We start from the raw sequence: 23011 nt of genomic DNA, 5'->3' as shown, positions 1-23011 counted from the left end.
CGGCTGTATGGCTGCTGCTGCCGGGATACGGAGGCCTGACGGCCACGGGGCTCTTTGTTAAGGTAGTTATGCCATCTGAGGGGGTAGCTGGCTCGTGAGGTTTTCATGTTTCTTGGTAACGAATTTAAGAACCATTAAAGAAATGGTAGAGGGATGACACGAATGCAGTTTCAAGCTGTAATTTTAAAGTAAAAAGTGAAGAATAAAAGTTATCTTGAAATAACTTGCAGAAATGGCACGTGTTTTGTACCTTAGGACACGCTTATCAATCCCAACGAGGAGTGGGAAACTCACCACCTGCAAAATATGGGCGAGTTGCTGGACTGGAGAGCACACGGTGCCCGGTCGTTTCTGTTGATGTACGAACAGCAAGCATAGCCCACAACTTTTCCGCTTTTAGATTTTTGTTTAAAGAAGGGATAAAATTCCTCCTGCTTTATACATAACATAAATCTTTGCGCAGATCAGGGACTTATTTTGTGTGTCTCCTTCCAGAGCCCCGTGTGTTTTCCTTCAGGCAGCGAGAGACCGAAAGGCTCGTGACTGAGTAACGGGAAGGAACCAGTTGAAGTGGTTCTGAGTTTTCTAGAAGGAGCCAGCTGGGGTGTCCTTGAAGTGCCCTTCTGAATTTAAATTTTATAGCCTTTACTTTTAGGAAGGCTTAAGATCTCACAGAACAGGCGCTGGGCCTCTTGTTTAGAAGGAAGGCTCAAGAAATCCTCCCGCTTACCAGCGGAGAGAAAAATTGATATTGATCTTGGCGCCTCGGTGGGCAGCGTGGGGAGGCGCGCCCTTCCCCGCGGGCTCTGGGCCCTTTGTCGAAGTGCCCAGGCCCCGGCGCAGGGGAAGCCGCTGCCGTTTCTTCAGACGGGCTTGTGAGGGGCGGAGGCCCGGGTGACGCCCAAAGCCCCGGGGGAGGCCCGGGTGACGCCCGAAGCCCCGCGGGAGGCCCGGGTGACGCCCGAAGCCCCGGGGGAGGCCCGGGTGACGCCCGAAGCCCCGGGGGAGGCCCGGGTGACGCCCGAAGCCCCGGGGGAGGCCCGGCCACTCTCACAGCGACTGTATTCTGCGGCACGGGGAGGTGCTTTCCTTTCGTAGGTGCCGTCTCGTCTTCCTTACATTCCCTGTCATTTCGCTCCCTTTCTGAGAATGTCCACATTGTCTGTGCGATGACCTTCCCAGTTAGCCCCTTAATCAGGTCACCCTTCTATTAAAAAGGGCCAGTAGCCCAGCCGCTATTGCTCAGCGGTCAAGCGCGGACCCAGGAACCAAGAGGTCGCTGGTTCCATTCCCAGTCAGGGCACGTGCTGGGTTGTGGGTTCGACCCCTAGCAGAGGGTGTGCAGGAGGCAGCCGATGGATGATGTTTCTCCCTCATGGATGTTTCTCTCTCTCCCTCTCCCTTCCTCTCTCTCTAAAAATCAATAAAAACATACATTTTTTTATTTTTTTAATTTTATTTTTAAAAAATGTCTTTATTGATTTCAGAGAGAGGAAGGGAGAGGGAGAGTGAGAGAGAAACATCAGTGATGAGAGAGTCATGGACCGGCCGCCTCCTGCAAGCCCCCGACTGGGGGTCGAGCCCGCAACCCGGGCATGTGCCCTGACCGGGAATCGAACCCTGATCTCCTGGATCCTAGGTCGATGCTCAACTGCTGAGCCACGCCCGGCTGGGCCATATATATTTTTTAAAAATGCCGATGCTCAACCCTTAGGCTGGTCGTCAGGATTCGCCACAATGAGGTAGAAGCACTTTTTTCAACTGTATCTTTTTATCTTCGCTTCCTAAGCGAGGGATTGAGCTAATGTAGGGAGACTGCCGAGCCTTTACACCAAGATGTTTCCTGAAGGTTCCTGAATGTTGACTCAGGTGCCATCCCCTCATCTCTGAGTCCCGTCGCCCTAGAGTCATATCACTGCCACCCACTCAAGCCTCAGCCTGAAGTGACTTCTTGCTCTGATACCAGCGCATCTGTGTCAGGGAGCATGTTCTGGACGTTTTAAAGCATTGCTATGGTGCTTCCTATTTAGGAAGCATTCAGTCATTCTTACTAATCTTTAACAGTTTTCGTAGCCTCCTACAATTTTATTTTGGTGTACGGGTCGGACTTGGAGTCCTGAGAGTTGAAGGATTACTCAACAGTGTCACGGTCAGCGGTGGGCTGTGGTGGCAGTTGGACAGCTATCGCCAGTCACGAGCCTCATTTGTAAATGTTTCATTTGCTGCACTTTTAAAAAAAACGCATGTCTTTCTCTTCTCGTGTCTTCCTTTTATGTGCAATCTTGAAACTCAGTTTGGGGCTCATAGAACAATCGATGCTCTTGTGGAAAGATCCTTAGGAATTTAATTAGATTATATTCTTTCTATGGTTTTTCTTTTATGTTTTTTTAATTTTTATTTTTTTAACGAATATCCTGAAGAGTGATCTGCAATTGACATTTCCCCCATGCTCGTGTTTTTATAATATAAGGGCAGTTCTCATTGTACAATAGGATTTTTTGAGTCAGTGAGTCAGTCAATAAATATTTGTTGATCAATCATGTCACCGGTTCCTGAGATGTCAGGTAAGAGCAGGAGAGAATACTGACAGTGACTGAGCTTTCCTCCCGAAGCAATTAACTGCCTGGTTGCTGGTGCTGAGTGAAAGGATCAGTGGATTGAAGCAGGAACTAAGGTCTTTGCTTAGGCACAGACCAATTCATTTCAAGTTAGTAATTGTTCATCTTGACTATTATTAAGTAAAATTATCCAAAACCAGAAAATAAGGCCAAGCAAATAAGTTTGTATCATTTACTATACCTACACTAAATTATTTAATTTTTCTAGGAAAAATAGCCAGTGGCTCACTCTGTTATTTAATATTAATTAAAAGTTCAGGCTATGATTTTACATCTTAACGTGTAGATTTGGGTGCAGTAGAGATGCAACATATTTTTGTTCAGTAGGAAGATAACTCCAGAACTTACTTTGGAAGTGTTTGTGAAGAACTTGTATAAAGCATTACTTAGATTTTCCATAGAAGTCACTGTTTAAGCCATGTCGGCTTCAAATGCCCTCTGAATCAGTTTTAGTATTTTAGTGATTCTTCATTTATTAACGAGTCAAGTAAAATCTTTGACACACGCTCCTTTCGTACGTGTAAGAGAGTTTTACGTTGACTTTTGAAATTACACTTCGACAGGTTTAGTAACTTCATCATTGGCCCCCATTGGTGACATTAATGGAGATGTTACAGAGACGGTGGGAAATGTGGCCAAATTGGTGGGAACAAACAGATCTTAACCTCTTGAATTAAGAAAAAAAGATGTTCGCCTTGTAATAACGTTTCAGGGTCCTGGTTGAAAAATCAGCACTGAAGGAACTACACAGGCAAAAATAACCTACTGAAGAAAGAAGCATCATTAGTCTAACGGGCCAGCTACACGCCCTCCTGTTAATGCTGCAAAGAGCTGCTGTGTGTTTTACTTAAAGACATGTATTGTAGCTGAATAATACTATAACTATGTAGTATTATTTTATATATTATAAAGTACATCTTATAGCTAAACCTGCTGTTATTACACATTATAATCTATTGAGTAATTAACAGTGGGCTTTAGTATCGGCTTATGCCTCGGCCCTAAGAGGTCCGGAGTATGGCTTTGAATCCCAGCTCCGCCTGTCATATGCTGTGTGTGATCCTTTGGCAAATTATTCACTTTTCTACCTAGGTTACCTTGTTTATAAATTAAACTTCATAACACATTCCTCCTGTGTATTCAGAAACTATGTATCAAAGAACCATTCTTATGTTTCAGACATGCCTGTTGGTTGCTAAGGAGACACACCAAATATGACAAATGCAGTTAAGTTATCACTGATGCTGTTAAAACCGTGCATTAAAGTCTATTTTTAAATGTGTTGTTCCTTTACATAATGTCAGTTTGATTCTTTTAAAAGAGATTACAGTATTCTGGTTATGTTTTTAATTGTTGCATCTGTTTTGTCTGCCTCTTCTTTGCCTGAATCTTCATCAAGATTTTTTTAAAGTCTTTCTGCTGACTTCAATTTCTGGATCACCTGTGGCTCTCCCTCACTTACTTATTTTTTTCTCTGATTATGAGGCATTCAATTCTGTCTCTTTTCATGCCTTAACATTTTTGATTGAGTGCCGGACATCTTACATAAGATGATTGGTGATAAAGAATAAAGAAAGGCCTGGCAAAGTGCTGGGAGTGTACCAAAGAGTCAATAAATAGCATCGTTGCTGTTTATCATCATCGATATTCCACAGTCCCTAACAATTTGCATTTATGGTTGAGGTTATTTATGGAAGCAAAGCGTGTGTTTTCAAAGACCTTCAAAAGGGTTTTAAACAAAGCCAGAGATAAAATAAATGCATTAGTTTCATACTGTTAAGTACATTCTGCCACCTCTTTTTAAAAATGTATTGTGAGAACATTTTTATATTTACAGAAAAATTGTGAGGATGGTGCAGAGAATCTCCATATCCACCTGCACATAGTTTCCCGTTATTAACACTGATATTACAGCACATTTGTTATAACAAATGAAATACTATTTATACATTATTATGAACAAAGTCTCTAATGTCTTCAGATTTCCCTTTTTTTTTTTTTTTTACCTGATACCCCTTTTCTGATGTAGAATTCTGTCCAGAATAACATACTACATTTCGTTCTCATGTCTCCTTTGGGTCATCCTGACCGATAGTTTCTCAAATTCTCCTTATTTTTCATGCACTTCGCAGTTGTGAGGGTCACTGGTCAGCTCTAAATCTTACTTTTGATCAGAGGAAGAAATGGCCCTGAAATACTCAACTTACTATCCATTCTTTATCTAGGAAAGAATGATAAGAGTTGTACAATTTCTGGACAAGTTGGGCTCTAAAACCTCTGGGTGAAATGAGAGGGATTCGCAGCTGCTCTGGAGCGGTCGGCTGTGCGGAGGGGAGTGGCCGGGGGTGGACCCGGCAGGCTCTGGCCCAGGGGCACCGTGTCTGGGCGTCGCCCGCATCTTTGGGGAGCAGCGTGTGATTAAAGGGCAGCCAGCAGAGCTCATGCCACCGAGTGTCCCTGCACAAGTCAGGGGCCTGAGGGGAGAGAGGGCCCTGGCTGCTCCTGTTTTCCTTGAATGGAGGGTAACCTGAGCGTAACCATTTATTGTTTGTTAAGTTTTAAGATTTAGGTTTTGAGCTTGTTCAAGCAGGATGCCTCATTTACCTCTGTTAAAAATGAAAAGAATTTATGGCAGGATATAGTTAGATGGCTTGTGAAGAAAACTATCGCAGAACATTTGTATTTTAAATCTCAGTTTCCCACAATTGACTAAATGTCCGTTTATTCATACGCCAGATATTGGAAAGTCCCCGATGTTAGACACTCCGCTGGTGACTGCTTGATGGCTCCCGGTGGCAAACAGTATTGTCAGCTTTGCATCTTTTACGTCTTGGTCTTCAACCCAATTACCTGATAGAAAAAATTCGGCCATAATTTGACTGTTACATAATGAAGTTTTTTTTTTTATTTTGGCAGAACTATTATGGAGCTGCCAAAATGATCTTTTCAGACAACCCCCTGGGCCTGACCTGTGGAATGGTGTGTCCAACCTCCGATCTCTGTGTAGGTGGATGCAATTTGTATGCCACCGAGGAGGGACCAATTAACATCGGTGGACTGCAGCAGTTTGCTACTGAGGTAAGATGTACGCCCTGGGTTTCCCCCTCCTCGTAGCATAGAAATGTTAAAGTAACTTTAATTCTCGGTGCTTTGTTGATACCCAACATGTTTAGCCTGGTACCACAGCTAAACTGGACACGTCTTGTGCCATAAACACTATTTTTATTCCACAACTTGACTTTCAAAAAATGAAATTTTATAAAACTAGATGTCGAACTAATTGCAATCCCAGAAGGTTATTAAAATACGTTGACTGAACGTTACATAAATTAGAGGATCTGAAGACAGAATTTACTCATTAACTTTACATCGGAGTCTTTCAAGGGGGCCCCGTTATGGAAGGGCTGTCCTGCGTAACTGATGCTTTCCCCGGGGACTCTCTTTAATCTTTACAGTTTGAAATAAAGTATCAGTATTATTTTGTCATATTTTATGAGTAATAGAGGTTAGAGAATTTTCAAACACCCTGAAACTGAATAATATTCATCAGCATTAGATTCTGTAAACGTATAGATTTGAAGTAAGCATGTTATCTGGATGCAAATACATAATGAAATAAAACGAAAGCATTTTTTTTGCTGTTTATTTTATAAGTTTGGGTCATGGCTTTCTCTGGTACAAATCCTTTGTAAGTGACTTTGATTCTCTGGCGTATCTGCCGCCCTCCGGGGTCTCGTCTTTGGAGTCAGCTGCTAGGTCAGTTCTCATGTATCATTTAAATGATCAGCTTATATGGAGGTTACAGTAAGATCCTGTAATCCTTGGGGTCCAGTTGGCTAAAAGGCCAAATTAAATGCCTGTCAGCACTAGATTTTTGGTTAATGACTTCCCTATCTGGTTTTGTCAACTTAACAACAACGTATATTCTTTCCTTTTAGGGCCCTTCCCGTAAGATCCCTCAAGCTTAAGTCTCCCTTTGCTTTTCGTAATAAATCAGGGCTCTTCCCTTCCTGCTCCCTGACAGGTTAATTCTAAGGAAGGGCTCCTGGGAATGAGAAAATAGAAACAATTTGAGGTTCTGAGTTGTTGCAATAAATTGTGGGATTTAATTTCTTTTCTTACCAAATTCACGATTGCATTAGGCTTACCCGCCCAGGGCAGGGTGTGATCTTTACAACCTGGGGAAATCCTCCCTTGATGGGGAGAAGTCACTTGGATTCGCCCACACATTTCTTCGGGGACCCCTCGTCTCTCCAAGAAAGCAGGGCCAGCTTGCAAGGGCGCAGTAAGCGAAAGGCCACACCATGTGTGTATGAACTGACACTGCCTTTCAGAATGAAATGAGTGTAAGAAATATTGGGAGGTTTTCCGTGGCCTGGGTGAGAGGGGCAGATGGTGCTCCCCTGAGAAGGCTCCCTTGGTTTTCGTGGGATCCCCACCACCCCTTTCCAAGGCAAAGCCTGTTTGTTTAAGGCGTAGCGTAGGTTAGGATGGCATTAAGTCAATGCATTTTAACTGAATCGTGGTATCTAGAAGAGGAATATATTTCCCATTTCATCCAGTTATGCTTTGTGTAACTGTGGCTTCAAATATATCTATTAAATCATAAATAAAAATCTCCCAGGGAAACTCTGTGGAACAGCTTTCCATTCATTCTTTGTTCTTTAAAACTCTTTAAAAAATTTTTAAAAATATGTTTTTATTGGCTTTTAGAAACAGAAGAAGGGGGGGAGAGAGAGAAAGAGAGAAACATCGATGAAATGAAACAGGAATCAGCAGCCTCCTGCTGGGGGACTGAGCCTGCAGCCCGGGCCTGTGCCCTGAGCAGATGAGCGAAACGCGCACAAAAATGCTGATTTACTGCCAGTGAAAAGGGAAAGGGTAGTGAGGGGAATCGGAAATGCCATCGTTCGAACTGCCGAGCTGTCGATATGAGCACTTAAGTCAAAACAGGACATGAGGCAAATAACTTTCTGTTTGTGTTGTTTGATAAAACAGTGATTGATTTTTGACCTTTAAAGAAATATAAATCTATTTTTCAACCAAATTAAGTAAAGGTTAGGAAGGCAGACTAAAATAGTATGATATTTTTGAAGATTGTTTTTGCTCTAATTTATAAGTGATTTTTAAAATACCAGCCCCGCAGCCTGATTTGGTTAAGTCCACGCCGTGCACTTTCCCAGGTGACCGTGGGCGTGCGACCGGCAGGGACTGAGGCGGGAAGACAGAGCCCGCGGTGGAATCGGGAGGCCGGCTGCTTTTTTTGGTCCTGTGTTGTCACTGTTATTCAGGCCTTTGCCGTCTCCACATCCGCAGTGACCTTGCTTCAGACGCTTCTGCGCCGTTGGGACAAACGGGCTCCGGGGCGGTTCCCACTCTCTCTGGGAGACAGTTTTTCCCAGTCCAGTCAGGCCTAACACTGTTGCTTCCGTAAGATAATTTGGCAATAATAATATTAATAATAATTATTTGGTTTGGAAATACAATAAAAATACACTATTATAATTTAAACGGCCAGGTGTCTGAGGCTACATTAAGGAACGTTTTACAATTACTGAAATGACACCAACATTTATATTTTGCTTCAGCGCTACAATAATTAGTTTCAAGAATTGTGAATGAAGAAGGAATACGCTTACTTGTTCCTTTGTGTGATCATTTTAATAGAAAAGATATCTCTACCATGTCTTTTTGGAACATGAGGGTCACTAACAGCCTTCAGCGTCTGCCTTGTACAAGCACATTCGGGGAGATTATAGAAACACAGATACTAATAAATAGCTGAGTATTACACATCCTCTCTCAGATAATATATTATTGTGATGCATCCCATCTACCCTAGAAAAGCAGAGGCAAGAAAAACTATGCGCAATCCTCAAATTAAAACCAGTTACCAAAAAAATTGTACATAAACTGAAATGCGAGATTGGATAAGTTCCAACTGTATGTTTGTTATGCTGATTGCTCTGTAAGTAAAATAATCAGACCCTTTGGAGCGGACACTTCATCACTAAGCCGGCGCAGCAGGCGCGAACCAGGCCGTCCCGGCAGACGGCCGGTGTGAACGCCTAGCGTGAGCGGCGCCCACTGGGCAGAGCGTCGGTCAGTTAATCCCACCAGCGTTGACGGAGCAGCGATTGGACCCAAGTGTGCTGTGAGCTGCTTCTAAACGGCAGGTCCTGAGATACGTTGTAGTTTCTTGGGAAATAACAAAAGCCAGCAACTAAAATTTTGTAGCAAACATGGTAAAACATATGCTCACATTAGCGCCCTTGGACTGATAATCCCGTCTTCATTAATTTTTGTCACTTGTTTTTGGAGGCGATTATAGCTTCGTGCAAAGGACCAGGCCGGGGGGAAACGCAGTTACAATGCACCCCGGCGGCGTAGGACTCCCACGCGTTTTTGTGATATCTCACTTTAAAATGTGGATAAGCAACCTTTGAGGCATGTTTACTACGTGATGTTTTCCCACTTTGGACACAAGGAAACTAAGGATCCAAGTGACTAAAAAAAAAAATATAGTCAACATTAAAAAACTCCTGTTGCCCTGCAGGATGGGGGCACTTAAAACTGGATAATCCTCAAAATAGCCCTGCAGGTAAACACGATCGTCTCCATTTCATGAGGAAGTGACACGAGGCTCCATGAAATCCGCTAACTTCCACCAGCTTGCGCCTGATAAGGGCAGATCCGGGCGCACAGCTGTGCTCTCATTTGTACGACCTCCCAGACTCTCGCTGGCCCCGGGTCATGTCACAAGTCACCGAGACAAACTCGGTGGGACCCAGGTTTCCGGGCTGCAGGTCCCGGCCTTCCACCTGCGGCCCAGCCTCAGGTGCTGGGTCTCCGCCCTCACAGCTCGCAGGGAGGCCCCGAGCCCAGCTCCCGTCCACTAGGAAGCAGCTCTATTCCAGTCGGTTGTGTTAGATGAACACATAGGGCTTAGCCAGGTTCTCCGTTTATACGTGTTACCAAAAAGCCTTTATTGTTTTATAGTTTTTATAGTTTTCTTCTGTCCATCAAAGGATTGTTGTGCATACAGCCGGGTTCCAGGTTTTGCAGGGCCCAAGATGATGAACTTTGTGGGGTTTTTTCTATGAAAAGTCACACAGAAGCTCTCCTAGGAAATTTAAATGCAGGGCCTTGGATGGCGTCTGTGTAACGAGGGACCCTGAAGGTCAAGCTTGTGACTAAAGTTTTATTGCACTTTGGAAAGCCTGCACCTGATTTTGGGAAAGCTGATCTATAAGCAAATTTAGGAAAGAGTCTAACATGTTGATACAGTTTGACAAACTGATCGATCAGTATGTACCTGATGAGAAACTCAGGTGCGGTGCCATACTAATGAGTAATACACAGTATTTATCACTAATGCGGTTTATGGGTCATTTATAAACAGAACAACAGTTAGATTCATGATGCCTCACATTTGCCAAATTGCCCCAAATCTGCATCATCTCTCCATAAAATCTCTCTCTGCTGCTGTTTAAAACGGTATTACTAATAGTTTGTGAATGTTGTTCATACCAAAAAAGAGTAATCATTTACGGGAGAAAGGAGATATACAGGAAAGATGTACATTAAGCAGTAATAAAATCAATAGTTTGTACCCTGGCAAAGCACTGCTTTCAGGGATATAAATGCAAGTAATACCTTTTAGGGGGTGACTGGTCCCTCTCCTTTCCATCTTAATGTGATGATTAATAGAAAGGAATGATGTCTTGATAGATTTCACTAAATATCTGACATTTTTCTTTAAAAATCTTTAGAAATCTATTAAAAATACTCAGTGCTGGCACAATGATTGATAATAAAACCATAGGACTGAATGAATTGCTAGGTGATTTTTATCACAATATTTTAGTTTGTTTTAAAACTATATATTTGTACCTACAGCTTTAAAATATAAGTTTCAGAGATTTGGGGCAATAACTTTGAAATTGGTCCAAATTGCATGGTGGTTAGGATTATTTGCTATTGGTTTGTGTGGGTTTTTTTTTTTTATGAATTTGATTTTATAAGTCCAAATATATATACTCTTGTGGGCCCCTTGCAGTTTAGAATGATGGACTGTCATTGATTTGAGTCTGAACATCTTAAAAATATGTGCCCTTTTATAAATGTGTTGTATGAATCGTGGTAGAAAGCAGTGATACTGGATCTGTCTGAATCACATGGAAGAGGCATGATACTGTGAGTTAAGATTTAAACCACGTATTTTGCTCCCAAGTATCATGATAAATATAATAAGTAGGCAATAAAAATTAATAGCTGAAGTAAAAACGAAGATAGAAGCCCTTTTGGGGCCAGAAGTATTTAGCAGTGCCCAGCGGGTGTGGCTCCGTGGCTGAGCGTCAGCCCATGAACCACGAGGTCACTGGTTCAGTTCCTGGGCAGGGCCCATGCTCAGGGTTCGGGCTCGATCCAGCAGGGGCTGTGCAAGAGGCAGCTGAGAGATGATCCTTCTCTCTCATCCATGTTTCTGTCTCTCTCTCTAAAAAAAAAAAAAAAAAAATCAATAAAAACATATTTTAAAAATTCAGTGGTGAACGGGGCACTCGGGCCTCTCTCTGGTAGGTTCTGCATGACAACCAGGGCTGGTGGGGAGCCCGACCCAATGCAACTTCTAAGAAAATGTACTGCTTATTTCTGTTAAAAACATACATGCATTTGAAATATTAAAAAGTGCTGAGGATGTCGAAGTTAGTTTAAAAACTGTAACCATGGCCGCTGGTCTCTCCATAGGTGTTCAAAGCAATGAACATACCGCAGATCAGGAATCCGTCTCTGCCTCCCCCGGAGGAGATGCCCGAGGCCTACTCGGCGAAGATCGCTCTCCTCGGAGCCGGGCCGGCCAGTATAAGCTGCGCTTCCTTTTTGGCTCGACTAGGCTACTCTGACATCACGATATTTGAGAAACAAGATTACGTCGGTGGTTTAAGGTAATGGCTACATTTGTTTCACGTTTGTATCAAAGAGCGAGTGATGCTATTTGTATCCCATGTATCGAAGACCGGTGATGAATAGTGCTGGTTCTAATCATATAGGAGCTTCAGGCTCACAGATGGTATTGTCAGTGTTCTTTTTCCAAATGCTCAGATTTTGGGTTTGTTATTAAGTTTGAATTTGCAGTTGGCTTTAAGCAATATTTATTTTAAAATTCCTCTGTCTCATTCTGTGAATTTTAGAGAAATCTCAGCAAAATATTTTATGGATAGAGGAACCAATGCTATGAAAACTTATTTCACCCCCGTGAATCTCTCCTTTAATGGAGATGTATCTGGGAATTATGGAAATCGGAAATGGAAAAATCCAGCTCAGGAGAATATCGAGTGATTCATTTTGTTGCGTAACAGACACAGTGTCCTGCTCACGTATTTTCAGTGTAGTCTCTTACGTTTTGCATGTGATTAGGTGAGAGCCTACAGAAAATGTTTCGTTTTAACAAACATCCATGCAGTTTATCTCATAAATGCCATAAATATAAAAAAAATAGTGTCTGATATTAACAAGTATGATTATTATGTATCAAGATTCAATCACGGGGTCTTTTATTTCCAGGAAGAGTAATACATAGAAATGGAAAATGTTCATTTGTATCCGTGACTTTCAGATATTCAATCTGAGCCTAGAAATTGGATGGAGTTTACTTACTTTAAAATATGTGGAGCTCTATAGTGGATGTAGGTTACATTTATGGTCATAAAGAAATAAATGTTATAAGTAGGGAGTGAATATTGCTTAAAACATTTGGCATAAAAATGAGAAAGTATTTGAGTGGTAAGTTAAAAATATCACTCCATTTATTGTTATTTTCCCTACATTTCTCAACTTGCATCAGAAAATCATGGATTGTAAAATAAAACCATTGTGCATATCTGTTGCTATACTTAGCATTTAAGTTTTGATAGCTAATGAGCTGGTTTTTTTAAACAACACATTTTTTATATTTAATAATCACAAAGAATAAATTTAATCAAGCTATGACTAAAATTTGTGCTTATGTTTTTTAATGTTTTATGACCCCCCCCAAAATACTTGTCAGTAAACATATAAATTTCAATATTGGTCCAATAACAATATGATAAAAGAAAGATAAACTTGCATTAATGTAAAACTATTTGAATCATCAAGCAAAAATATTACATAATAAGACCCATAAAAGTATATATGAAACATAAACTGAATTAAAAAAATAACCCGATTGTCAAGAAATAATTATTTTCCTATATTGACATTTTGCCACTATGAGTTTTAAGGGATTATATATATTTTATAAGTTTCTTTATCCTGGGAAGTAAAATACCCAATATATTATTTTGCCAGAATGCATTAGACTCTCTTTTATAGTGGCGTTTTACTGCAGCCTTATTAATTAGCAGAAACATAATGTATTAGCAAGATAGTAGAAGCATTGTGCATTTTTTTCAATTATACACATCAATGAATATATGAGCTAATTTAAAAAATATGAAGGTAATTGTTGTCTACCATAGTAGACTAGGAAAAATCTTTCTGTCGCTTAATTGCGGTTCCACAAGAGCTTAAAATGGAACAAGCCCTGTTTGTGAATTATTCTGTGTTGACAATTTTGGTAGATTATTATGGTTGTTAGCATCTCTCTCCCTAAAACGCGGGAGAGTCCTTCCTAAATCATACAAACTGGCACTAAACTCGCGTTTTTATATATTGGCTGAACATTTTCTAGGGGGACGAATTTCCCTGGATTAATGACCAAACGTGTTAATTTTTTTTTTAAATATGTTTTTATTGATTTCAGAGAGAGAAAGGGAGAGGGAGAGAGAGAGATGGAATCATTGACCGGCTGCCTCCCGCACGCCCCCTGCTGGGCATCGAGCCCACAACCCGGGCCTATGCCCTGACCGGGAATCGAACCTGTGACCTCCTGGTTCATAGGTTGACGCTCAACCGCTGAGCCACACTGGCCGGACTATGTTGTTTTCATTTATTTATTTTTATCTATTTCCTTCCCTTCGCCCTGGGATCTTCCCTGTACCTGGGGCCAGCGTGAAGCGTGCAGTCGGCCTCCTTCGGCCCACCCCGTGGTCGTCACGGTTACAGGGCTGTAAACACCGACGCTGGAATTCGGCCAGAATCACAACCACGACACGTTTCTGTTAATTTATTTCCTCACTTACAGATGTCTCTCATTCTCTTGTACCTTCCAAGTGGCTAAAAAAGATTAGATTAGCTTTGTATTTGAAATCAATTGCCTAAAGAGGGGATGTCAGGTTTTATCTCTCCTTCGCCTTGTCATCCAAATAGATCCTTTTATCCCCGGTAAATTGAGATCCCAACTCCCTCGAACAGAATCCCTGGCGTTGGTGAAAGAGACCCCGGACTTAATCCCCACTGTATTGAACACAACCTATTGATTATTTCTGATGCTGCAACAAATTTATAAAATACTCAGTGGTTTTGCTTCCCTCCAACTGTGGCTTATTTTTTTTCAGGACGTGAGTGTAAAGGGGTCGAGGGGCTTGATATTATAACGCAGAGGTGGGGGTGGTGCTGCGGGCTTTCCGTGTTCACGCGTGTGTGTACTTTCTGGTTTTGCTTTTACTCACAAAAACTAATGCCTACTTGACCTTGACCAAATCTAACCAACAAAAATAATTTTAATTCTCACCTGAGGATATTTTTTCTATTGCTTTTCAGAGAGAGTCGGGGAGGGGGGGGGAGAGAAGCATCGATGGGAGAGAGACACGTCCATTGGCTGCCCCCTCACGCACCCTGACCGGGTACGTGCCCTTGGCTGGCATCGAACCCGGGACCCTTTAGTCTGTGGGCCGGCGCTCTAACCACTGAGCACCAGCCCGGGCTCGCCTCTTCGGCTCGCGCTCTGTAGGAGACGCTCACACCGACTCACACACTCATTCGTCCCGTCCTGTGCTAAGCACTGAGGGGGTGTTGGGTGCCGAGCTTGTGGGCGCTGGGGGGCGTCTAGCACCCCACTTGCTCCGATGCCCACTTCAGCTCGAGAAGTTATCCTTTCTCGGCGCCGGTTTCCTCCCACTCGGATGGGCGCGTCCTTCATTCTGTAAACTGTCACGGTGTAGAAATGATCGTGTTTTAGAAATAGTTTGGTGTTTTTTTTTTTAAGTGCAGATAGTGAGCCAGTACTGGTTTTATTTATTTATGACTGTAGCCTTGGGGACACTTACTGCTTTCATAGGAGAAGACGGGTTTCCTATAAAACGTCCTACAGATCACGTGGAGCGAACCCGTCGTGTCCTAACCAGCAGAGCGATACTGCAGAGTCACAGATTTGAATCTGAACACGCTCAAGCAGCGATTTTCAACCCTTTCATCTCGTGACGCACGTATGCACTAATTACTAAAATTCCGTGGCACGCCAAAAAATGTATTTTTTTGCTGATCTGACAAAGTGTGATCCTGATTCCTTTGCACCGGATGGCTCTTGTGCCGGCTGTTATTTTTTATTTGACAGTCTAAGGAAAGAGAGGCCTCTGAATAAATAGTCAGGTATTGCATTTTTTTTTTAAAGTATGTTTTTATTGATTTTTAGAAAGAGGAAGGGAGAGGGAGCGAGAGAGAGAAATATCGATGAGAGAGAAACGCCATCGACCGGCTGCCTCCTGCACGGCCCTGCCGGGGTCACGCCTGCGGCCTGGGCCTGGGCCCTGACGGGAGTCGCACCGGCAACCTCTCGGTTTTCGGGTTGATGCCCAGCCACCGAGCAGCGCCCGCTGGGCGTATTGCGCGTTTTAAAAACCCCTGTGACACGCCAGCTGAAAATCACTGAGCTAGAGGTATATTTACAGGCTATGTCTGAATGTGTGTGTGTGTGTATTAAAATTATCTCCACCTTCAACTAATTTTTGGTATTTAAGCTTGTATTTTATTAGGAATTTCTAAGGCTATAATTATTAGTAGATAATGAACTTAATGCTTTTGAAAATGCTTTTGAACAATTGTCTGTTTGCTGTTTGCTTTCTGTTTACATTTATCCGTTTTCACAGCAGTTTCTACTCTTTCCCAGCACCACCCATATAATATTTTATCGCGCGTATTACAACGCGGAGGCCCTCACTCGTCTCGCATTATGTGATATGAAAATACCCTTAGAAGAGACACTTAGTCCTTGCATATTGATCAGAAAGACATGCTGCATTTTTAGGATTGGTGATTTTTCAACAAATGCTTCTTTTTTTTCCCCCCAGCACGTCTGAAATCCCTCAGTTCCGGCTGCCATATGACGTCGTACATTTTGAGATCGAGCTCATGAAGGACCTCGGCGTGAAGGTAAAGAAAGACGTAATCCACGCGTATTTTCAAAGAGAAGGGAGCAAGCTCCACGCTACAGATTCACGGCAGAATGTCACGCATTTTAGGGAAGAACAATTAAAAGCTGCAGCAGGCAGCAGCCGAGCGACGCGGCTCCTCGCTTAGGGCATTTGTCTGTCTCCCGTCTGAATGCCACCAGCCGGGAAAAGGGCAATCGATAGTCGTCATCTGGCACGCCCGCCCGTGATTAATTGTCTGTAAGAAACAAATTCCTAAATTGCTTGAGGGGTTCAGCGCGGCAGATAGAAGGATCTGGTTTCTTTAATCACGTTTTCTTTTTTTTTCTCCCATATGCGACTTGCGTGCGCCCTGAAACACTCGTATTTCGCAATATGGAGCGTGATTCCTTACAGAGGTTCCTCTTATTTATTCTGCGCCGTGTGGGCCTCGCTCCTGGATAATCCTTCCTCGGCGTAAGCAGTGGATCCCGCGGTAGGAAGCCTCGGCTTTGTGCTGCTCATTGTTTTGAGAAATAAATACCCTGGTGTTCTTTTAAAGACCGTCAGAAAGTGGGCGCATTGTGTTTAGAATATAGCTCTACGTCTCTCCGTTCTCTGTATCTAAGGGTATTAGGCTCCGGTTCTTCCTTGGAATCTGTTGCTATTTTTTGTTTCAAAAAATGTTAATTTTCCCTCACAGATCTAACCCAGATTAATAAAATAGTGCGATTTACATAATACATTCTGCAAGCCCATGCAGAAGGTATTTTGAAAAGCGGTTAACAAACTACTAAGGGCTCTTGCATTTAGAAATAAAAAATAATCACTAAAAAGGGAGACACTCAAAACAGTATGTTGCGCTTTTACACTTTTAAGCGCATTTGGTTGGCAGTGGTTTGGTGATGAAACGTTTACACGTAGTCACTAAACAGAAAAACCTTACAGCAAGAGCCCAGAGCTATGAAAACTCAGCGTTCACAGTAGATTATTTAACGATGATTATTTGCTTTCTAAAAATATATTTTGCAAAGTTCTTTAAATGCCCTCCGTTTTGAATACACGTTCGTAACCTAAATCCCATTAGAAAAGGAAATGGTCATTTATTGACCAATATTAGGTGTTGAGACTGAAGATTAATCGGAAGTTAATGTAACGATGTGTCTATAAGTCGTTGCAAAAGGCCCTCAGCCTTTGGGGTCCCAGGCCCATTGCGTAGACCAGGCCCCGGCACCGACCTTGCCTGGTGTCCGTCAGTCACGCCGCTCCTCTGTAGTCAGGTAACCGGGCGGGTCAGCAGCCCCGGTGTCGGCCGGCGTCTGCCCGCAGAGACGCTGCTGCTTCCGGCCTGAACTCGCCGCTTCCACGTGCAGGGGCTGGGGAAGCGGGAGCCGGAGAGCCTGGGATTCCTCTGGGAGGCGTGGAAAGGGCTTCCCGCCTCCTGCACGTGTCCATTTTATTTTTTTAAATATATCTTTATTGATTTCAGAGAGAGGAAAGGAGGGGGAGAGAGAGACAGAAACGTCAATGATGAGAGTCATTGATCGAGCCCGCAACCCGGGCCTGTGCCCTGACCGGGAATCGAACCCCGATCGCCTGGATCCCAGGCCGACGCTCCACCGCTGAGCCACGCCCGCCTGGGCTTTGTACCATTTTAAACCCAATGAATTTATTATGTTATCAAGGGAAAAATCAGAAGTTTTGGAGGAAGCTGGCGCCCCCGCGTCCGTCTCCGGTTGCTCTAAGATGCGGGGTGAAGCGCCCAGGCTCGCTCCGTGGACAGTCGCTGCTCCTGCGGCTCCCAGCAGACGGCAGGGCGTCTCCGGCCTCCGAGAACCTGCCCCGCGAGCGAGCGAGGTCCTTCGGCCCTGCTGGCCTGTGGTCTGCACGTGTCGCCTCCTTTATGTGGACACGTTCCCCTTGCCTGCCTTCCGCTTGTGCCTCTCAGTTAACATTTCTTATTTTAAACTCAGCTGTAGTTTTCTGGCAATGAGATGAGCTGCGCTCTAGGTTCACGCTGGTTAACTTCTGTGCAGAATGCGGCACGTTCTTATGTGCATAGATGTACATACATGTGCATGCCTGCACATGCGTGTGCGTGTGTGCGTTTGGCTCGATGGTCTAGCGTTATCTTGGTTACTATTCGAGTTTTCCTTTCCCTGTCTTTCTAGAGGGTTGGTTTCATTTATTTAGCGAATAATTATTGAGAACTCACTCTCGCCACGACGCGCTGAGGGCTGGCCCAGAAGCCGCCTTCTTTCGGACCCGAGTCCTGTGTTCCGGGCAGGTTGACGGGCACCCGTCACCCAGACATCAGAAACGCGTCACACCCGGAACGGAGCCTCGTCCGTCCCCTTCACTCCCAACTGGGTTCTTTCGCTAAATTTCCCGTTGAATAATTTCCATTTATTTCATATCGAAGAGCTTGATAGATTGGTTCTTGTTAATACTGAGATGAATTTTTCAAGTCAAATACGGTGTCACATGAAAATAATGAGGGTGTTATCTGCTCTCTCTGTACGTTATATATGACTTTTCTTCCACCGTTTCATTGGCTGGAACTTCTAGTATGGTTCAGAAGAGCGATGGCGTGTGGCATCTTTTCTGCCCTATGAGAGCACTTTTAATCGTATTGAATAAATATTTTATTTTTCTAGACTTAGAATATTAAGATTTTATTTAGTATTTTTTGTGTTTTTTATTTTGACGGAGAAGGGGTGTTAAACTTTTTAATGGCCTCTTACAAGCCTTGTTTCAGTTAGCAGACTGAATCACAGTGACCGCTGCGGCCGGGGCAGGTCCGCGAGGCACCGGGTGCGTTCTGTCTGCCCAGGAGAGCCGGCCCTGCGCTCGGCGGGCGACGCGGACATTACGCCGGAGACGCAGCCGGGATGGCACAGCCCTGCGGCTGCACATTGACCGAGAGCCTGTTTTTATTTGTCTTGCTTCACTTTTGTCACCATCACGAGTCTGGGTGATGGAACTGTGCTGGCTTCCTAAGAAATAAACTCTGCAGCTTCTACGTACCTTATTGTTGCTAAGAACACAGTCTGGAGACCGACCTTCTTTGCTAAATTTAAGGATTTATCCTTCTGACCTCAAGGCCTTTTTATGGGAGACAAAGCTTAGATTTTTTTTTTCTTTTTTCCTATGGTTATTAGCCGTCTCACTTATTTTATTCTCACATCTATTTGGCCAATAGATGTATTTTCCTAAAATTGTTTCATTCTGGATTTTGAATTAATTAGCATGGATTTAAACCTATTCTTCCAGGACACAATGAAAAACCTCACCGGTACCTGTGATCGCCTGCCTTCGTGTTTCTAAGCCTTTCGTTGTTTTCTTGACTTTCCCCGGGCCGGGCAAGGCCGCAGTTTCGGTCCATAATGTATCTGTAAACCATCAGCTCTCAGAATTGTACGTTTCCTGAGTGACCAACGGCTGAGTTTGTCTCCGTTAATTCTTTCCCTCGCCCCCTTACGATGCACTTGCTGTTTCTTGTTTGAACATCTCGAGTTTCATACTCACTTAACGTGTGTGTTTCCAGGTCGAGTAATAAATCCATTCAAAATTACTCATTTCTGTCCGGACAGACCCTTGTCGGCACCCGTATATCTTTATTGCTATAATTGTTATTTTCCCTGAGGAGTGTGGTGGTTTCTCCCTTTCACAGGGACTTGGGTGGGGCTGTTTTCCGCGCTCCTGCCTTCTTACGGGAACGTTCCCATTTCTGTTTTTTTACTTTATGTGTCGGCAAGATACACAGTTTGTAACTTGTGAGGCGACTCCCAAGTGATTTCACATCAAAGGGTTATTTCTGATCAAATAAAACGACTTTTTCTTTAGAAGAATCAGCCTCTTGGCTGTTACATTTTTATAAAATCTCTTGATTTCATCATAAAAAAATCAACATAGACCCCTGCAAATTATTTTTAACTTTAGGTGGACTGAATAAAGCCTCTGTGACATTTGTGCCAGGCGATGTTCCTGATCTTTCGGATTAAATGCCCTCTCTGGTTTGCTTTGCAATTCAGGAGAGGTGCGTGTGGATGTTTTGTCTCGTAGTTTTTATAATATTTCTAATGGCTTTAATTTTTAAAGATAAAAATGTAAGTCTGCCCAGAGATCTTGCATTTTCCTAAATATGTTCATAACCTGTATGTTTGCCATCTCTCAGAACAGTTTGACGAAGCTGTTTTGATTTAACATAATATTTGTAATCGCCCGGCTTTCCCTCGGCCTCCTGACTTGAGTCAAAACACCTGAGCGAGGCCTCGGCCTTGACGACCTCCCTTCATGGTCCCGTTTTCATTACTTGCGGTTTCCCGGAGCACGCATTTCATTGCTGCGGGGTGCTGCTGGGGAGCGAATATAAAACCTTGTCGTAGCTGCACTGGAAGGAGAGAAACAGTTGACAGAATAATTGTCCTTTCTAAAGAAAGGTAAATATTTTAAAAACTCTTCCGGCTGATCTCCGGCCTTAGAGATTCTGGAAATATTTTCTCTCTTTAGCCAAATATTCCGTCATAATCACACGAGGCGCATGGTTCACTGTGTGTCTCTGCAGCGGGCGTCACGTAGCTCATTTAAAGGACGCGCTCCGCCGGCCCGCGGTCCGTGTCCGTGGGTCATGCGTGTATGCGCACGAGTCCGTTGGTTCATCTCTTCCCGCCCCCACCGCCCCCCTCGCGTGGGGGTGACTTCACCTGACAGGTGTAACGTCTGGATGTTGAGGACTCGGGGGAGGCGCACCCGGGCCTGTGGTCTCACGGGCGCCCGGGAGCCAGACGTTAGCCGGGCTCCGTGTTTTCGCCTCACGCCTGTAGGTCCCTTTCTCAGGTGTCCGGGTGACCAAAGGATCTTTGTCCCGTGTCCTTGAAACGTGTGACTGTTCCCCATTCCCCGGGGGACAGGCCCCTTGGCGAGCGGCCGCAGCTCCCTTTGGGGAGGAACTCGGGTGGTCACCGCGGTGTTGATCCGCAGGGTCCTCCCTCCGAGGCCCGGCCACCTCTGCCGCCGGCAGGTTCCCAGTCTGAAAATTGGCTGGTGTCTGGGAACTGAACAGACTATTGTGGCTCTTAATTGGGGTGAGTCCCCTCTGCTTCCAGCCTCAATGCATCTTCCCTGGGCGATGCTCCCGTCAGAACTCCGTCCGCTCCCGACAAAGGCCCCGTTCAAACGCGGCGGCCTCTCTCGCCCCCCCCCCCCCGACCTTGGCCGGACTGAGTCTCCTTCCTCTGGACTCCCAGGGGCCCTGCCGGTCACGCTGGTTTGTGTTGTATTTACTTACCTACGTCTGCTGCACGGACCTTAACTACGCGCAGGGCCAGAAACAGGCTCATCTTCACTGTGTCCGTTAAAGCGCCCCCACGTCGCGCCTTGAACGCCTGAATTAAGCTACGGAAGTTCATGCGCTTGATTTCCAATCCGCTTGCTTCTCGCTCGGCTCCTTTATTAAAAGGAAATGCGTCCGGCCCCCGGGAAGGCCCGTTAGTGTTCCCCGCACGCCGAAGTCGGTCTGTGTAAACTCCCTCCGACAGACAAGCGTGTTTCCGCACGCGCGAGATTTTACAGCTACGCCCCGTTTCTGTTCTTTTTGATGTTGAAGATCAAGATTTTTATGAATCAAATGCCAATGTGTCCTTCACACCTTGTGTCTTGCAGATAGTTTGTGGTAAAAGCCTTTCGGTGAATGAAATCACTCTCCGCACGCTGAAGGCAGAGGGGTACAAAGCCGCTTTCATCGGCATCGGTGAGTAGCTTCTGTTTAAATATTTTTTATGATATATTTTTTTTAAATGTCCTGACAATATACTGAATAGCCACCTACGGACACGTCCGTGGGAAGGAAAGTGTTTCCCGGCTGCGTCTCGAAGCTCAGAATCTGGGCTTGGAGAGGTTGCGAGGCTCTGACTTTCTCTCTGTGATAAACCAAATGGGCTAAATTGATTATAAAAGACAGAATTGGCTTGTCTTCTGCTAGTCTCTTTTTTTTCAAGATTCCCTATAGATTTTTCCTATTTGGCTGAATTTAAGGACGTGTCACCGTAGTTCTGAAGGTCACCTGGGCCCTGCTAAGGCATTTCCTGTGCCTTACGGCTCCATGTTTTGCCGAAATCCCCCAGGGAGGTGGAGTTTCCTGACGTTTTTTCCTCTGTCCACTTTTTCCTTTTCTGGGGGACCCGAGGGGACAGCTGGTTGCATCTCGTTTCTGTCTCATGAACGTCGTGGTCATTCCCTGGTGTGACTGGGCCGTGGACAGCTGACGGCCCAGGTCCCTCCTGATGTCCTTCAGTCTGTCTTTTCCCCTGTTTACACACTGTGGGTATCAGTGTCCACGTGGTAAATCTACACGGAGAGGACAGCCGCCCCGTCCCTGAGGCGATCACACCCTGGGTAGCGTTTTAGGGTCGGGGGCCGGTCCGTTTGTCCAGCGTGTCCAGAAGGAAACCCTCAGGAGCGCTGCTCGGGCTGTCGAGTCTCCTTGTCAGGATGCCGAGAACCGACCTCTGTCTTGACCGTCGCTGCCAAGCCTGAGACCGTTTCGGTCACTCTCTTTATTTAGATGAAAAATGAAAGAGAGGAAAGTAAGTCTTCACTGTTTTCTAGGTTCTAAATGTCTGCATTGAACCTCCTTTATTATGTACACATGTTGATTTTAGAGAGAGAGGGAGGGAGAGGGAGGGAGAGAAACACTGATGAGAGAGAAACGTGGGCCGGCCGCCCACCCCCTCCTGGGGACCCAGCCGGCACCTGGGCATGTGCCCCGATGGGGAACCAAACCTGCGACCTGCGGTGCAAGGCGGCTGAGCCGCGCCGGCCAGGGCGAACCCCCTTTCTGTCAGCAGCTTGCGTGCCGCTGTGGCCGCTGTTTCTCTATATTTATTTACGCACCACGGTCGCCGTGCAGATGGGGACTGGGCGGGACGAAAGGTCTTGGTTTCCCTAAGTTCCGTTTCCAGGGGCCTTGCGGCGACCGTGGTCTCCCATTTCAGCTTTACAGTCCTGCTGAGGGTTCACCACAAACCAGACAGGCATCTACCAGGGGTGTGCCCGTAACAGCAGACCCCCGCGTTGCTGCTTCTCTCGGCCAGCCCGGTTCAGAGCCGCCCGGTCGGGAACGAA

General features: G+C 44.7%; 1 protein-coding gene across 1 annotated transcript in view; it reads left to right on the top strand.

The window, feature by feature from the left end:
• The window catches only part of DPYD (dihydropyrimidine dehydrogenase), a 319890-nt gene that overhangs the window by 95341 nt on the left and 201538 nt on the right, over window positions 1-23011 (top strand). Inside the window, exons 5-8 of the mRNA XM_087827593.1 lie at window positions 5535-5696; window positions 11367-11563; window positions 15827-15908; window positions 21551-21638. Coding sequence (XP_087683719.1) covers window positions 5535-5696; window positions 11367-11563; window positions 15827-15908; window positions 21551-21638 — 529 coding nt within the window. The remainder of the gene's footprint in view (window positions 1-5534; window positions 5697-11366; window positions 11564-15826; window positions 15909-21550; window positions 21639-23011) is intronic.

The sequence above is a fragment of the Miniopterus natalensis genome, chromosome 19 (genome assembly GCF_054644295.1).
Source record: "Miniopterus natalensis isolate mMinNat1 chromosome 19, mMinNat1.hap1, whole genome shotgun sequence".
Taxonomy (NCBI): Eukaryota; Metazoa; Chordata; class Mammalia; order Chiroptera; family Miniopteridae; genus Miniopterus; species Miniopterus natalensis.
Note: the sequence above shows the minus strand (reverse complement) of the source record. Positions and strands in the feature narration are given on the sequence as shown.